The following is an 18,870-nucleotide window of genomic DNA, read 5'->3' on the forward strand; positions in this document are numbered from 1 at the left end:
GGGGCAGCCGTAGGAGCCCCGTTGGTGTCTCAGGACGCCCGGGGGCAGCCTCAGGACCGCCGGGGGCGCTGCCGCCCTCACACGGCGCTGCCTCCCCCCCGCCTCGGAGCCCGCCCGCCGCCATTCCCCCCTCAGCGCCGCGCTTCCCGCCTCAGGGCTCTCGCGAGAGGGGGGGGTGAAGGAGGCGCCGCCATTTTGTCGCCGCGGCCGGCGGGCGCTGCCATGGAGCCGTGTGGTGGCGGCGGGCGGCTGGGGGAGCTGCGGAGGGAGGCGGCGGAGTATTACCGGGGCCAGCGGGTGCCGCAGCGGGTGGAGGAGGCGCTCAACGCCCTCTTCCCGCTGTGCCCCGCGGATCTCTACGGGGCCTTGGTACCGCCGGGGGGGGTTGCAATGCGTGAGGCGTCCGCCCCGGCTGCTCCTGAGGGGGGCCGCGGGGCTGCTGCTGCCTCAGGGCGGGCGGAGGCTTGGCCGAGTTTCCCCTCGGCTCCCCTCAGTCCCCACCTGCCCGTAGGCCCCTCACGGGTGTCCTCTGGCAGCCCCGGCTGTGCCCTGCCCTGGTGCCCCCTGTAAGCTGAAAGGCTGCTGCTGAGAGGAGCCCGAGGTTTCTGTGGCTAAAAGTACACTTAAACACAGGGCGTGCCGCTGCCTCGGGCAATGCTCGTGATGTTTCGTTCATTTTTAGCTCTTGGGGACCCTGGCACGATGATGCTGGTCCAGATGTGCGGCATCACAGGTTTTTGTTGTATGCTGGTTGCTGGTCTCAATGCAAAGGGAGATTACTTGGCCTTGGGAGGCTGTTGGGCATCCCTAGTAAAATAAAACTGCTGCTCGGCACACTGATGCCATGGGCCAGTTGCAATAAGAGGCTGGGCATGTTTCAGCTCTTGGAAAGAGTGTGGGCCTCACACCAGTTATATCTGGTATCAACTTGAGAAAATACCATAAGGAGTCCTACTAATGAAACATCTGTTAGTGGTGATACAGCAACTGCAAGCAATACAAATAGGGTGTAACTCCTAAAAAAAAAAAAAATAGTATGTGAAAGTGTGTGTGGAAATGGAGCATTTCACAGTTTCCCATCTCCAAGTGTTTTGCTATCACCACGGGAAGATGAATAGCACAATGATTGTTTTTGTTATATAGTGGAAATCCAAGTAAGCCTTGGGCAAATGCCTATTTTCTGGGAGGGCTAAGGAGATACTTGATGATATCCATCACTAGCTTTGTAAAATAAAACACATGTTCATCTAACCTGGATGTGACTTCGGACTTTCCATTTAAGTTGGATTGATTCCCTGGAATGATTCTTCAGCAGATGCTGTAGAAGTAAATGTACAGTGTAACACGAGTGTGTTGAAGATTGGGACATAGATTTGCTCAGTGATGGATATAATCTAAATTTGTTTAATGGAATAAAAACCTGTTTGCATAGCAACTGACTTCTGATGAGTTCTTTCTCTTTCATTTAAGGCTAACTACTTGTCTACATTTTCAAAAGCTCCAGTAATATGCAAATTAGCTGGAAGAAAAGTTCTTGATGGAGTTGGTAAACCAACATTAGAAGTGGAAATATACTGTACAGTTAAAAACTATGAGAAGGTATGAGCTCCTTCTTCCTGTTTTATTTATTTAATCAGACAGTATCAGGGAGATGTACTATTCTACTCATATCCTAATGAACATTTTAGTTTGTATCTTTAGTGAAATGATAAATCTCCATGACTCAGTAGTTGAGTACCTAATGTTGTATGTACTCAAAAAATGTCATGGAAAAAAATGTCATGTTAGCCGTGCCAACAACTATGAAAACTTTATGCTTTGTGAATTACACAGTACTTTTTGGACAATACTTGTTTACTTTGTGAGTGTAATGTGACAGAGCATCTATGTTAAACTTTTGTCTGTCTTAATGTATCGTGTTGCATTTCCTTACAGCCATGTCTAGCCAATGTAAGTTCATTTACCATCTACATTTTTCTTTTGTTTTTGTTTTCAGATCCTTATATTTCTATTTTTGTGGCAATGTTAAAGAAAAGTATAGTACGGTGTCAATAAAGTAGAGGTGAAGGAACTTTTACTTTGAGATGATGTGGGTGATAATTAAGTCAAACATACATCTCACCTGCACTTAAACTATGACTCATTCCATTCTTGATCCCTAAAAGGAGCCAATTTAAAGAAATTAAATATAATTTCAAAGATATTCACAGTATATAAAGTTAATGCTATTAATACAGGCAGCTCTGTGATATCTGTAAATGATGTTTCCATTGGGTGAGTTTTGGAAGTATTGTTCATATTGTAAGTATGGTACAGAAAGATAAGCTTAAAATACCTAAATAAGACAACAAGTAAGTGATCATGAGTGATAGCATTAACCATAAATGCTGATGAATCATGGTACAACAAGCTAACAACAACTGCAATGGAAGATGTTATAATGACAGTATAATCTTTAAAATAACTATTCTGATAACAAAAAGCATATGTAAAGCAGATCTGTCACAAGGTTTTTGCCTAAGTAGTTACAATTTAGATGGAGAAACTTGAATAAGGTCTGTGCGTACCAGAGTGTAAGAGACCAGGAAGGAGGTGCTGGATTAAAAGAGATCAGTTAAGTGGAACAAACAGTAGTTCTGCAGATAGGTGCTTGTAGAGTTGGTAAGGTCATCTGCTTCTTATTCTTTCAAATTACATTTTCAAATTGGAAATGAAATAGTGCTTTAAGTTTTTTTACGTTATTTTGCAGAGGATTTGTTCTGCTATAATGTCTTCTCATTCTCATGTACCTGAAAATGCTTCACCTGAAATAACTGAAGGTGGTGAGAAAGAAAGAAATGACACTGTTACCACTGCTGTGGAATGGGTGAATGAATCCCTGAACACAATGTTAAGGGACTTGAAGCCTACTGACCAGTGTGAAATTGATAAGATGCTTGGGTAGGTCTTGCATGTGACTTTATGTTACTGCAAAACAGGTCACTGCATTTGAAATACTGTGAATTTATATCTAAATGAAAAACATAAACAATAATGCTTCTAATATTTTTTTTTTTGTATATTTTTAGGATATGAAGTGCATTTAAGATATATTATGGTATATTATTTCCTGCTGCTTCATAATCATTATATGAAAATTAGTCTTTTTTTATAAGAATTTATAGGGATTAGATTTTTGGGGGGAGGGGGAAATAGGAGGCTAAGAAAAAATATTTGAACATGTTATCGAGTGTAAGAAACTCATTCGGTGCCAGTTTAATCTGGGGGACAGGTTTTTCAGATTGCAATTCTGTTTGTTCTGTTCATTGCACTGCAGAAAAAAATACGTATGAAAGGCCTTTGCATTATGTCTTTTGCACTGAGCTAGATGCACTGAAGAGATAGATACATACATACGTAGTGTTTTCAGGATCTGAGTGTTTTTACTGGGCAGGGTACTCCTAAGGGATTTTTATTTGGAGTAATTAGTTTCTTTTAGCGGGTATTCTACACTTTCTTGGAAACAAAGTTTTTCTAGTAAAGAGTCATATATATTGTTTCATACAAATATTTCATAGGGGAATCTCAAGTGAAAATGAATAGCTGTGTTTTTCCATTAAAAATAAATATTTTTGTTTATAAGAAGAAAAGCCCTGCGGTAAAAAACATCACGTGTATCTGAATGTATTTTTACTAGTGTTAGAGAAACTACCTGGCAGTGTTGTGGCCTCCTTCACCCTGGAAACAGTGGTGTTTCTGCCAGCTGCCTGGCTGAACGCAGTGAGGCTTTCCTGGAGGGGTAGCTGTTGGGTTGCCACACTTTTAACACAAACTGTGGCAAACAGACCTAATTGCCTTCCAAGTGGATTAGCTGGAAACCTTTCTCAAGAGAATAAGAACTCATGTTGAAAGAAATTCTTCCATCTGAAGTGAATCTAAATAAGGCAAATACATTACTTAACGTTACCTTACGTAGCTTATGTGCTCCATTTGCCTGAATTGGGTGTCTGTGTGACCATGGATGCAATTCCCACTTCATGCATGTAGTTGAAATACAGCCACTTAGAGCTTGCATCCACCCAGATGACAGCGTACAACTGACCTCTTGGCTGAGCAGTTTAGGCTAAATTGTTAAATGTCATAAATTTATGACAGGATTACAGTCTGTTACTACCCGTGCAATGCAAATTTATCCTTCACACTAAGATACGTTACACCTGCTTATGGGTTCTTTTTGTTTACCCAGTGATGCCGGTAACTACCAAAAGACAGTCGTTTATTGACTTACTCAGCTTCACACAACAAGACCATGGCAGAAACTCAAATAGATGCTCTTAATCCATCTCCCAGCATCTTCCTTAGCAAGTATACTGTGTCTACTTTTCACATGCCTAACACTATTTTGAACCAATAATCTTTATGCCTTTTCTCTCAGTGAATACTTTAGAAAAAAGGTAGAAGAAAAAAAAGAAATTCAAAAGGAAGAAGAGGAAGAAGCAGCCCCTCTTTCCTGTGCTCCATCAGCACCATCAGCTCCATCGGCACCATCTGGGAAAAAAAAAGCAGCAAAACCAGGTTTTAGTTTATTGCCTTTTATTTGCCTTTTAGTTTATTGCCTTTAGTTTATTGCCTTTTTTCTGTAAGACCTGTGATACCGATATTGATGAAAGATGCTAAAATACTTCTGTGGACACTAAAGAGTAGTGTCACATGTTTAAGGGTTTAGTTACTCTGTCCTAAATCTTCTTTCTGCTCACAGCAGTTTCTCCTTCAGAAATGAGAGAGGGAAACACACAGTTTTCTCATCACTCGTTTGCATTTGTTGAACAGAGTTTCTGCCTTTGTCTTAGACAGGAGGTTATTACTCTTCAGAGTGAGGAATAAGAATGGAGGAGGATGCAAATGAAGAATAAAAATGAAAATGATAAGGAAAGAAAAGAATCATAGAACTGAAAAGGAAAATGGAAATAGAAGGAAGATAGAAGTTGAAAAGAGTGGAAAGAGGAAGGGAGAAAGGGAGAGTTGTGGCTAACACTGACAAAAGGAGGAAATAAAGGTGAAAAGTGAAAAAGAAAAAAGGAAGGGGATGACATGGGGAAGACAGGAAATACAGAGTGAAAAAAAAGAAGTAAGCAGACAGTGATACTGAAGAAACAAAATGGTGCAAGAATAGAGAAATATGATTACTATATATAGCAAAAAAAAAAGGGGGGGGGAAGCATGCTATGTTAACTCCATGTATGCATTATTCTCAGGAAAAAAGATCTTCCTGTTGTCATTTATTGGAAGGACATAAAATTTTGGCAAATTATCGGTTACTTACCAGTTTAGTTTGAACTCTCGTAAAATACTAGCAAGACCTCTCAATTAGTATGTTCTATGTGTGTACTCTAAGTTCACTTTTCACCTGAAATGGAACATCTGAAGCTGTCAGGTCCATCCAGATATCATCATGCTGTATATTGTATTCTTAGTCAAGGTTCCGCTGGTACGCGTTACTTGTTTTCATTCATTTTAATTTCTTTTTATTTGATTGTGACATTGACTGCAATAAGATTGCTGGAACCAATATCTGAGTATTAGGAGTCAATGATTATAGACTCCAGTTGTGACAGGAGAGCAGTAACAGATGGCAACTTCCAGCAGCAGGTGCTTTCAGAGATAGCACCTCTAGCTCTTTATCCTCAATGTAAGAGGTACAGAAGTTACATGCAGCATGTGAATGATGTATAGTGTAATCTGCATATCTGCTTAAAATCCTTAGGCATGTTTTATTGCCTATCAGAGTTGTATCCTGCAGCATTTACTGAAAACTTCCACAGCAAATTAACATGCGTATGTCACTCCTATTAGGAACCAAAGTAACTGGTCAGATTTACAAAAAAAGTACCCAATGCATATGATTTTTGAGAATCTGACATCTTAGTTCAGTTTCATATAGGCAATAAGAAGTGGTAAGAAGCGTAGGTAACAAGTATAGTAGTGGGAACTGCTGGGTTTCAAGCATTTTGACAGAAGTTATGCTACTGTATCTGAAAGGGAAGTAAGCTCTTTTGAAAATTTAACAAGACTCCGTGTATGGAATACTTAAAAGACCTGATCAGTTCTCTTTCTGGAAAACCCAACTGTAATAGGCCTAATTTTTTTTTACACTCATTATTAGAAGAAATCAAGTATGCGTACTTCCAATCAGCTTATAATGTAATATTCCAAGATGTTTATGCAAAAGCTGAGCATATAAAGAGGCCAATAAAGACTACTGAAAACATGTTTATGAAAAGAACCTGAAAAATGGTATGACATTACTGCATATAAACATAGATTTCAGTGGCTGAAAGATTTCTAATGGAGATTTGAATCACATTTGGAATCAGAGTGAGGACAGATACTTTACTTACTTGTAAGGTCATTTCATATAAAACAAATGACAAGTTTAAGGTAAAAAATGAACCAACTCTTATGTTATATATTGACTACACTACCACAACTTGACTTTTTATTTACTTACACAACTATGGTATGTAAGTACATGTTTTAAACCAATAAAATGTTTTGCTACTACTCTGTCTCACAGGGAAGAAGCCGTCGAGTACAGAGAGAACACTCCCACCTGCAGAACCCATTGAACCAGTGCTTTGTGGCAGCTTAGCTATTGGGGGAACATCACTTGCTGTAGCTAAGGCTGGTGCCACTATTAATCATATCCCATTGTATTTACATATAGCACTGCTGAAATATAATCAGGTGTGTGAGACTTTGGTCATTTTGTTTATTTTATTCCAATTACCAGAATTCTAGAACTTTGAAATCAGGATTCCCTCACGAAAGTGGGATTAAATATACCTCATAAAGTACATCCATAAGACAGTTGTCTATAGCAGGCTTTGAACTGGCCCTGTTCCATAACTAAAATATATATATATATATATATATAAATGATTGTTTTTTAACACTTTTTTTTTCATATGGTACTCCCAATTACAGGATTCACCTAAAGAAATGACTCTGCCACGTCCAATGATTACTCTGTTGAACTGTGAAAAATTTTCACCTGCAAAACTGAAATTAGTGAAAGAACTTATGCTCATACCACCAGCTCAGTTATCACTCAGACAGGTACTGTTTCATTTTTGTTTAATAAATATAAATGTATATTCTATAAATTCCACATAAAGTATATATGTGAGTATATAGATCTTTTCAATACAATCTTTAGACTCTATATTTTTAATTTTTTGTTTACTCACAAGGTCAAAGTTCTAACGAATGTTAGTGCAGAGTTCTTACACAAGAAACATTAAAAGAAGTAAAGATGAAGATTTAAATGAAGATGCATGAAGATTTTAAGTTTAAAATGCCTGTGTTAATATACAGGAAAAATGGTGCACTGAAGAAGATGTAAAAGAATTCTGTTATACAACAATAACAGCCTAGTCTTTTTTAAAATGTGATTTTTTATTAGTAGATTATAAATAGCGTGAGTTGATCTGCAGCGCATACAACACAACTCAACAAATTCACAGCAGAGCCTTAAAATCTTTGGGAACAGATTTCTTTAAAAATTAAATAGTGAAGATAGACAGGAATACAAAGCAGAACAAAATCTATTCAAGGGGCAAGAAGGATGGATGAGACAGACTGGGTCAGCACCCTCTTTTTGTTTAGTCATGTGTTGCATTAAAGAATGTATCTGCACAAGATGCCTACATTAGGGCTGTGATTTCTACTTTGTATGCTGGTGACCTGAACAAATAGCTGAGCTCGATTCTCTTTCTTTTTCCTATTCCTTTAGATTTTTAGAAAGCTCTTAATAAGGTTACCAATTCTGTACCTCTAAGACTTAATGCCTCCTCGTGCTCATGGGAAAGTAGCAAGCTACTTGCTGAAGTGCAGCAAGCATAGCAGGTCCTCCTGCATTGATATGTTGTCAGCTGTAACTGACTTCTGCCCCCTTCGGTTTGCCTTTACTGGCACAGTTTTAGAAAACGTGAACTGTGATTTACAAAGTTAGCATTAAACTTCTCCTAACTCAGCAGAAAAGGAAAAACAGCCTTGTGTTAAAAGCAGTGGATTCATCTAATTGGAGTGTTCTTCCATTCCCCAATGTAAAAAAACAAAGACAGCAATTCTTTTCCTGCTTCCTGGAAATGTTGTCAGAGTTTCCAGTTAAGAACTCTTAAAGAAATCACCATCATGGACAGTGATTAAGGTTTTATTTTTTTTTAAGACTTTATATTAAGGTCTGCATTCAGAAGTGTGTTCTCTTTTCTGATTTAAGCTGTTAAAGTGAAAGAATTTATCTGTCTTTTGAAGAATACTGTTGTTTCATTTCAGGGCATAGAAAGAGTTCTGGATATACAGAAAGAAGTGATGAGCCTGTTGGAGCCTGCAGGGAAAGTGGTACAATAAAAATGTGTTAACAATGTGATATACTTCATTTGACATTTCTACTACTATTGTCTATTTGAGCTTAAACATAGAACATTTAGCACGTTAATACGTTTAGTCTTGTGACACAGAACAGAAGATTTGTTTCTCTGACAGATGAATAAAACATTGGCCATTTAGTGATATTAAATTAATGAAGATAGAATAAAGCATTGTTCTAGGCATAGGAAGACCTGCTACTTCATTATTTGAACCAGGAAAGGTCCACTAGGAAAGGACGGTATCAGAATGAACATATGGTTCCTGCAAAGTCTCACACACACGTAACATATATTTGTTAAAGTATTATTATTGCAGTAGAATACCAAGCTCGGTATTTGTATTTGCTTTTTGCAAAGCGAGGTTTTTAGATTTCTCCTAGGACAGACTCTAGATTATCATTTGCTAGAACCCTGGTATTACTGATAGGTAGGTGGGAGTATTTTGAAAAACAGATGATGGTTAGGGAAATGCCAAGATAAAAATAAGCATTTGAAATGAATTACCACCACAAAATAAAACCAGATAGTTGCTCATAATTTCTGTGTCTTGAATGCTATATCCTAAATTAAATACTTGCAATCCCTTTAGACTTAAGATTCAGAGTTGTGGTCTAAAAAATAGAGATTTTTCTTTTTTAATCTAATATCTCTTTGTCATTTTGGGGCTTTTCCATGGCATTTCTTCACTGTTTCTTTCTTCCTACCTTCCCAACAGCCCAGTCCTCAACTAGCAGACAGTAAGAAAGGCAAAGCACATAATACAGGGAAGAAAGCTCTGGTAAGAAAAGAGATTTTCATTTTAAGCCTTCAACAAGGTATTAACAACAGCAGGGAACCAAAATGTTCTTAAGAAATGAAACATTAATCTACATTACTACTTTGGAAAGGTCAAGGCAAGACTTTTAAATACTCGAAATGCCCATATTTTACATAGTAATTTAGATGCCTCTGCCTATACTTTGCCTTCCTGCAGAACATTAACATAAAGGGAATTCTTCTGGAACCTAGACATTTTGCTTATATGGAAAACCTTGTTAAGTCATCCAAATGTGGGCCTGTAGCACCGGCAGAATACATGCCCTTTGTTCTTGTAAGCCCAAAACTATTACCTCCAAGACTTGCATATTGTGCTCTTTGCTAACTCTGGAAACAACTCCCATCTTAGTCATGCTATGTTAAGTTCCCAGTTCCTCTGTGAGGTTATCAATAATGGCAGATAGGAAGAAGTAGCTGAAGGACAGCACTTGCAGTAGTGGCAGGGCGTTATTTTAACTGATTCAAATGATCTTTGTTGCTGTTTGTTGTTGGTGGTGTTTTTTTTTTGTTTGTTTGTTTGTTTAACTTTGAAATCTGTAGTTTATTGATGAGTTTTCAAAAAAAATAGCTGGAAATTCCATGCTGGTTTTGCTTTCCTTTCTGAACTAATTAAAATATTACCAGGTAAGAACTGTTGCATTTGTGGAGTATACAAGACAGGATGAGCAGAAGTTTTCACACTGTTTTGTTGCATAAACAACACAAAATCTGTCATTGCTAATCAGCTAGCCACTATTTTTCTGGTGGTTAGTTTCCACATTCTTATTTCTCTATGTACTGCAGTAGGAAGCTAAAGTAATTCCTTAAGGTAAACCTAAGGAAGCGATGCATTAGATTCTCTGAAAAAAAAAAATTATTTCAATAGGAGAAAACTAAAGGAGATAGAAGTGGGACTGAATTTTAAAGTGATAAAACATCATGCTAATTTGATTTTTTTTTTTTGAGGGAAAAAAAGGACAAATGACAAAATAGGCAGTGAAAGAAATCATTAAAACAAGAAGTTGCACCTGTTTTTTTAATGTGTTTAGATGTCAGAATGAAGGACTGTCTACTAAAGTTTCCTAGGCTTTTCTTTACAATAGTGACAACTTCACTTTAGTCAGACTTATTTTGAGCCTGAAGCAATTTTTGTAAACCAGTACTGGCCATAAAAATGGGAACTACATGATTAGACGCATTTCCAAGGATGATAAATTTTCTATCTATTAGCAGTTGGTAACCCTTTATTCATAGAGAATTGTCCTTAAAGCTCCTACTGCAATTTGTGAGAACAGGTTTATATTTTCATAACTGAAGGCAGGTTGTAATGACAGTGAATACACATGTGAGTATTATTTATGTGTAAATAAATAGATTATTTTTGTTTTATTTCCAGCCACCGGCCTTAAAAAGAGTATCACACTTAGGTTGCCTAATAACAGGATGGGATAATCTAGAACAACCTGTACTCCTAATGCAAACAGCTTGCAACAACATAGGTCTGGAGCTAGGAACAGACATGTATTTAGCAATAAATTGTGCTGCTCATGAATTAATGGATTACGTAAGTTATTTTCAGTATATGTTTTGTTGGTTTATTTTAAATAAATAGAAATTTGTTAACAATTTGCTGTTGTATTGCAAACTCACTTCGAAGCTTCCAAATCTGTTTTCCACAAGCAAACCAAAAGTTTTGTCTCTGCATTTATAAATTATCTTTGAATCAGTCCTACAAGTGTAGCAGATACGTTACTGGATTGTAAGAGCAAGGAGACAAGCCACGCAGACCTCCTTCCAGTCACCCAGTGCAGTGGGAGCCGTGAGAATGCTGACACGCATTCCTCCTCTGCAGCTGTACCAGCATACTGATGCACCTTGCCTGGAATAAGGCTTAGTGGACCAAGGCAACCCCCCTTTATGCCTTGTGTCCTGCCTGCAAAAATCTGTTACTTTCATGATTTAACCTTTACTTTCAAGTGATGTAAGCCTATCTGCATCAGCCAGCTTTATTCCTTTTCTCTGTTTATTAATTTGTCAAGTTTATTTAAGATAAAGTGTGTTTATCTCCAGCTGAAGTCCTCATGTTCTTGCCTCTATTTCCAAGATCTTTTTTTTTTTTTTTTTTTTTTTTTTTAAAGCAGGAAAAGAAACTTGCTATTCTATTTGGTTTAGTATTCAATGAAATTTTGTGTTTAGGTATACGATATCAGCAAATCTTACACTAGTAGTATATTTTGTGAAACAGTTGCTCGCCTGACAATTTATGATGTCTTAATCCTATTTCAGAATGAGCAAAATCGTAATGAATGAATTATCAGTAATTACTATCAGCAGTTCTGTAACTTTGTTATTGTACTGTTAAAGTCAGTAAAGCAGTGTTTTTTTCTGGCACAGTTTGACAGTGTCAGTGACCCTTAATCATCCTCGTATGTTGCAGCTTATACTTCCCATAATGATGAGACTAGTTGAAAACTTTTTTTTTTTTTTATGAGAGGACAAAGAAGCAAGGAAGGGTATTGTCTTAGTTTTGAGTACTGAGGGTATGCATCTTTCTCACAAGAATATTTTTAATGAAAATGAGGAATAAGAGTTAACCTTTTTTTTTTTTTTTTTTAAGTACAAAGATTTTTCATACAAGATATAATAAAAATACCAAATACTGCCAATTTTATGACAAAGTTGTGTAAAACTCAGCATTGCCAATAAAATGCTGAAAGAGATCTCCCTTGTTTTGGGAATGGTATCTTTGGCATGAGACCGCTGCAATGTACTGTTACTTTAGGCAAATATTTCTGTAACAATGTGCACATAGACATAGAATAAAGTAGACAAGTGGATACGTACTTACTGAAGAACACACAATCCACTGCCTTCATGGAGATGTTGGTGTTACAAGACCTGCAAGCTTACATTACTATTTTTTTTGAAGTATTACCACTCTTATCTTTTGCATTTTTTACTTACTAGGTTAAAGGGAAATATGAAATACTTACTGGAACATTCAAAAGTCCTGATGAAATGGTTGACATGTATGTGGAACTGATTAATAAATTTCCTTCTATTATTGCATTAGTAGATCCCTTAAGGAAAGAGGTAAGATAGTTTATGTGAGACCACTGAATTTTTCACATTTTTACTAAACATGCAAAATATGAAGCTTCCATTTCCAGAGTGTTTAGGGACAGAAATACCAGTATATAAAAAAAAAAAAGTAGATAATTCATGTGCATCTCTGTAACTGGCAATAACATTTTTCAAAATGTTTGACCTAATTTCTGATAGAAAATAATCTTGGCATGAACAGAATGTGGATAGTACAAATATTTTAAGGAATAACAGAAAAATGCTTTTTTTTTTTTTTTTTTTTAAACTGATTGGGGTTGCTAAACCACAGTAATTTTTATTACATTTTCCTTCTTATTTAAGTAAATAATTAAAATTGTATTGTAAAATCAAATTACAAAATTCAAGTGATATATAAGTGTTATTACATTAGACAGGAGAAACTGATAATTTGGACATAGTTATATATTTCTTAGAACAACTGAAAAAAAATTCACATCGCAGCTATTCTTTACAATTGAGATTTATACCCGAAGCCAGAACAAACCTGTAACTGGCACCATTGCTCAGCAGAATTTTAAAACTGTATTTTATCACTGTGATCAAAGTTCGAGAGGTTAACTGAATATGGGCAATAGATTACAATGATAAAGTAGAATACTCTTAAGCATGGTACCAGATTATTGATGGATGAAAGAAATTGCACAACCTCAAATATTAGCATTTATGCATACAATTCAGCTTCCATATATTACAAAAAAGATAAAAATGTAATTGAAGCAGAAGCTACAATTGCGACCTAGATACTACAGAGGCACAACTTAATAAAAACTTATTGTTGCTGTGGAATTGTACACCTTTTTTTAAACATAAGTATATGACTTTTGTTCTTCTTAAAAAAAAAAAAAAAAAAAAAAAAAAAAAGAATATGAATGAAGGGGGAATGAGAGTGTCTTTATGAATCTGCCAAGTGCCTGAATCAGTAATTCTGAAACAGATGATCTGCAAAATCCAGTTTTTAGCTGAAACTTTAAAAGCTTATTTTTCAAGTATCAGTGTATATTGTTACCTCACTTACTCTAGGCAGCCTTGCTTCCCTGCACTGTTTCAAACTGACTCCTATATTCCAAAACACCAGATTATTCCCCACTCCTGCCTGGGCTGCAAACTTTCTTGAAAATTCTTATGAAAAAATATAGTTAAAATTGTCTGCAGAAGAATTGCAACAGATAGTGAAGTCAAGTTTGAAATAGAGTACTGTAAGGGAAAACGCCTCCCCTCCTCACCGCCTCAGAAATCTGCAAAGTTTACCTAAGCCACATCCTTGCCACAGATAATTAGGTCCTTGAGGATTAGCTCTTGTACTAATTCAGCAATTCCAGACAGCAGACCACTTTAGTTCTTAAGTTTAAGCATTTTCCATGCATCAAAAACTTCATTTTCTGTTACATAGGGGCTTTGAAAGTTTCATAGGAATGGACTTTCATACAGATTGCAAGTATATAGGTACAAATTTGTGTGATCCATACACCAAGAATTATCACTATCAGAATTATTAACTAGAAAATTAATGTGTATTTAATATGAGAACTTTGCATGCTGTGGACATAAAGAAAAATAATTTGTATTTTTTTTTATTTCAAATTATTTACACATTTTTTATCCTCTATTTCGCTTTAAATCTCAGTGCATTAAAATCAAGAAACAAAGACCCTAAAAATGGAGCTTTGCTAGAAAGAGAGTGTTGTATTTGGCTGTTCCCTGTAGGTCTGATCATCCTCTCCACGTACCTGTCACTGAGTCTATGGCTGCCTCCTGTTTCCTTATTTTATAATCAAATAAAGATTATGACACTTCACATATTATCACAACAATGAGACCTTTAAATAAAACAATGGACAATTATTTTATAGTCCATGAAAAATAAATACAAGTCAGGAAAGGTAATTAAAATAGCAAACTCATACAATTAATTTGAAATATTTAAAACTGTGCCTGTGTGTAACTAGCTTAGATTAATTCCAGATTAGAATGTTTGTTTTCTAGGAAAATCTTAAAATTCAAACAAAATTCCAGTATTTTATTTTTATTTGCTTAACAGATTTAAAATATAAAACATATGCTTATATGGAGAGTATCTTTAGGATGAAAGGACAAACTAATTTTGTATTTTATTTTTTAATTTTTATCTCAATTATGTTTTTCATTCATTTTGTTGTTTTAAACTGCAGATATTTACTTGATTGTTTATGCAGGACAGACAACAATGGAATAACATTAGTTGTGCTCTTGGTTCCAAATGTTACCTGATTGCTGAAGATGCTGCCACAAATATTTCCAAAATTAAAATAGACCAGAACATGAATGTACCAATGTGCAGTGGTGTTGTCCTAAAATATATTAATCAAACCAAGGTATCAGACCTCATAGAATTTACTGGACTTCTAGATGGTGAGTAAAGTGCTTGCTTTCAAACCCTACAAGTCAATAAATAGTGTTGCTACATCCATAAATATTACATATTTTTATTTAATAATCACCGCTTCAAATTTAGAAAGCGTTTGTCAGAAGAAACTAAAATTTATGTTTTGATTCACAAATATTGTTTGGGAGCTTAAAACAGGCTCCAACTATAGCAAGTTAATATATTGTGGATGTTTTGAATGTGGATGCCCTTTGACACTGCAGATAAGTGTTGTACAGATAGCTAATAGAATTTAAATAAAACAAATGATCTGAATAATACTAATCTGAATTTTGACTAATATTAGCATTAATAATTAAGAAATCCAAACAAGTCCAAAATGTTTAAAACTGCAGTTTACATAGATGATTGACTACATATTATTGAGCCTCTGTGGTAACAGTACTTGTGCAGGTTTTTTTTTCTTTATTTACCTTTATAGCCAAGGAATAGATGGACAAATTTAATGTATCCAATTTTATAATTTCCTTCTCCTTATTCCTTCAAAAAGCCCAGAATCACTATATCAAAGTGAGTAAATAGCAATCTAAACATTCATGCAGTCCTGAGGGTAAACTTATAGGAAAGAAAAATCATTGCTATAGTAAAGAGCGTATTTAAAATAAATAGAACAGCCTCCTGGCTTGTAGAATACATTACCAGAAACATCAGCTAGAGATAAGTTGTAGGATAGCATGTTAGATATTCCCTTATCCATGCTGAAAATAAAAGAAAACATACTGTTAATGCCATAGTGGTAGCAAACTAATACAGTGTACATTTTTATGAGATGGGTTTCATTGGTTTTACTCCTGCTCGCATTTAACCATAGAATGCCCAAAGGAGGGGGGGTGGGACGAAAAAAAAAAAAAAAGTCCAATTTATGTGTTGAATTTATAAAATATATACTAATGAAGGTTTTACACTCCTGTTATATATAGGTCAAAGACATATTACCATATTAGGAAGTCCAGATGGAGAATCTTCTGATGATAGCCTTGTGGATCTGGTAAGTATTGAAAGCTGTTCAATTGCAGAATTGCCAAAATACTGCTTTTAACGTGAACTATTTTTTTTAGGAGAAAGCCTGTTTCTGTGTGAGAAAGAAACAACATTTTACGAAATGGGCTTTTTCTAGAGTTGCTTTTTTCCCCCCACAGAGAGTTAATTGAGTCTGAAGAGAACACACAGAAAATTTGCCAAATCAGGGAGTATATACAAAAGTGCAGAGAATCTATTTGCTTGCACTAGTTTATAAAAAATGAGTTAAAACATTTCTGAATGGTAATAATACTGTATATAAAAAATTAACACTGATAATATTTAGCCTTTTGTATTAAAGCTACATTTACAAATAAAATTTCCTATTGTATGCCAGTGAAAATTGTTTGCATCCAGCAAGTCTTTCATCAAGGACATTTATTATTTGTAAAAAGATAAGATTGTTAAGTTAGAAGTAGGATGCCGTGTATAATAATTACAAATGACATCACTTCCCAAACCATATAGTTTTAAAATACGCACTTTCTTGTTTTAAGGCTGTTGGACTGGGTGCCAGGTTTATCAAGTTGGGAGGTCTTTCCCGTGGAGAAAGGGTGACCAAATACAACCGCCTTCTTGCTATAGAGGAAGAACTGGCCAAGAATAGAACGCTACGTATGAGCTTCTTTCTTACTTTGTTTTCAGCTTGCAATGAATACGAGAACAAAGATTGGAGGGAGAATGATTGAAACTGCACCACAGGAGGGAAGCGAAATCAAAAGACTATAAATAAGCGCTGACAAAAAAAAACTAGGATAGCACTTGCCACAATGTATATTGTTGTCCTAATGGATTATCTGTTTACTGAATGTTAAAATAGACCCCTTCTTGAGGAGTAGCCTACATTAAGCCTTTTTCCAGAATTAATTGGTAGGAGTCTTGAAGCCCACGGTGCAAAAGGAACAAAACAAAAACCACGCATATAACACTCCAAAAAGCTGCCAAAATGGAATTTTAGGCCAAATACCCCACCTCCCTCAAGCCCCTAAACATATATTGCTAACAAAATGTCATTTCACAACCCCTTTGTGTTCCACGTCCAGCAAAACGCGTTTGGAAAGCTACAATTGCATGGTTAAGCACTAAATAAAACCCAAGAAAAATCCAAGTTGAGGATGCACAACAGTAGCCTTAGCTACTTGTATGCATCTGTCTGCATTTCATGATCTGCATATTCTTCATACACCATTTTCTATGCTGTTAAATACTTAACTGGTCATTAGAGCCACTTCTCACTTGCTCAGGTATCAATCAAGACAGAATAAAGGGATACAGTCTTGAGGGGAAGAAGCAGAAGAAATGAAGGAAAGGGTTTGCACAAATTTATTATGGCTAAGTAAAAGAAAAACGAAGGAGAATTAAGTCATTTGATCTCGTTTCTCATCATTTTATGTTCTGTGAATGGCATATCAGCATTTCACATGCAAGCATTATATAACAAAGTATTTTTTATAAAATACTGAAAAATATTACGAATTTTGGAAATCTCCCACTTGCTCATTTATAGCCATTATAAATAAAATAGAAACAAATTCATTTTGATGAGTTTCACAGAATGTTTTCAAAAGCAAGACAGATAATTATAAACAACTGTGACCTTGAACTGCCTCAACAATATTAATATATTCCCTATTTAAATGGAGGTAGTCTAAACAAAAGAGCTCGAGTTTGACAAATATTTAAAACTATATCTCATAAAATGAAATAGCATCAATTCCCGAAACTGTTAATCATTTGGCAGAAATAAAATCCAATAACTAAATCAACAGCAGGGAAATATTGAGATAGCATGTCTGAGCCGCATACCAAACTCTTCATTTGGCTGGGCTGCGAGCTACAAAATACACTGGAGAGCTGAGCAGTGGAGGACTCCCTAAGTGGTGCGGAGCTGGGAGGTGACATTGACCCATCAGGAGTCCCCCCAGGACTGACTGAAGCAGGCCTGCAGCTGGGCCCAGGAGCACCACAACAACAGGAGCCCTCAGCTCTGCCTGCTGCCATGCAGACACAGAGAGCCGATGGGAACCTTTGCAGGAGGTGCAGAGGAAGAAGGATGTTCAAATAAATAAATAAAAATAAAAAAGGGGGCAGCCAGAGCCAAGGTGGTGAGCAGCAAGGTGGGATGATTAGCAAAGGGAACATCATAAATACCCAGCTCAGGCTGTTGTGAATCATAGAATGGTTTGGGTTGGAAGGGAGCTTAAAGACCATCTGGTTCCAACCCTCTGCCTTCCACTAGATCTGGTTGCCCAGAGCCCCAGCCAACCTGGCCTGCACCGTGTCCTCTTCCTGCAAAGTGCAGCAGTGCTGCTCCCTTGTTTCTGAGGCCCAGACTTTTAATGGTGTTTAGAGACTTGTGTAAGCATTGTGTGGAAGTTTTTTTCTTAAAAAAAAATATATATATATATAATAAATATAAATAAAAAAAATAAAACGTATATTCTGAGTGCATCAGAGAACCTTTCAAGAAACTGAATCTCAGCAAACATGAGAACAGGCTTCTTTTTTCTCTTCTGTTACAGGGTCTGAAGCGAATTTTGAATTTCCTGATTTTGCTGAAGAAACACAGCCAGAAAAAGAAGCATCTGATATAATTCCTCCCCCAGAGCAGGATTCGTTACCTCCCCAGCTCTCTCAGCCAGCTCTGCAGGTTCATAGTTTGCCTGCACAGCTCCCAGATAACAGCACGCTGACCTAGGTTGCCCCCCAAATTAACTTTCGGGTAAATTTCTAAAAACTAATTTTGGTAAGCAACTCATATATTGCCTGCTACTTAATCCATTTATTTTCAAGTACTTCAGCTAAAAAATTTAAGCATTCAAATATTAGCTTCTTTTCCCAGAAGCCCATTACTTCCAGCTGAAACCAAGATAACTGAACAGTGACTACAGTTTGAAAATACTACAAAATTCTGTGCTGTATTTACAAGTTGACCAAACAAATACTTCTGTGTTAACTTCAAAACTAAATGTTTGTTTTGAGAAAGTAGAGATCTCTCTCCACACAAAGAGTAAGCTATTGACAAACAGTAAAAAAAACACATTTTACAAAAAACAAAGGCCTTGACTGTTATGCTGCTCCAGCCCCTCCCCACCCCCC

The 18,870-nt window shown here is 36.4% G+C and overlaps 1 protein-coding gene across 1 annotated transcript; it reads left to right on the plus strand.

Annotated features, from left to right (window-relative positions):
- The first annotated feature begins 222 nt into the window (after window positions 1-222).
- ENO4 (enolase 4) lies at window positions 223-18,699 on the plus strand. The gene is made up of 14 exons (XM_032191235.1): window positions 223-369; window positions 1,471-1,599; window positions 2,750-2,940; window positions 4,415-4,554; window positions 6,554-6,723; window positions 6,964-7,095; window positions 8,314-8,379; window positions 9,124-9,186; window positions 10,600-10,767; window positions 12,171-12,296; window positions 14,522-14,717; window positions 15,672-15,739; window positions 16,269-16,386; window positions 18,294-18,699. The coding sequence occupies exons 1-14, from the start codon at window positions 223-225 to the stop codon at window positions 18,467-18,469; spliced, it is 1,890 nt and encodes a 629-aa protein (XP_032047126.1). The 3' UTR covers window positions 18,470-18,699.
- The last annotated feature ends 171 nt before the right edge of the window (window positions 18,700-18,870 follow it).

This window comes from Aythya fuligula, chromosome 7 (assembly GCF_009819795.1).
Source record: "Aythya fuligula isolate bAytFul2 chromosome 7, bAytFul2.pri, whole genome shotgun sequence".
Classification (NCBI taxonomy): Eukaryota; Metazoa; Chordata; class Aves; order Anseriformes; family Anatidae; genus Aythya; species Aythya fuligula.

What these genes read in the sequence shown, in the direction of transcription:
- ENO4 (XM_032191235.1), top strand. Translation starts at nt 223, where the DNA reads ATGGAGCCGTGTGGTGGCGGCGGGCGGCTGGGGGAGCTGCGGAGGGAG. An exon ending in CACTGCTGAAATATAATCAG is followed by an intron (nt 6,724 to 6,963) that starts GTGTGTGAGACT and finishes TCCCAATTACAG; the next exon opens with GATTCACCTAAAGAAATGAC. An exon ending in GGCCAAGAATAGAACGCTAC is followed by an intron (nt 16,387 to 18,293) that starts GTATGAGCTTCT and finishes CTTCTGTTACAG; the next exon opens with GGTCTGAAGCGAATTTTGAA.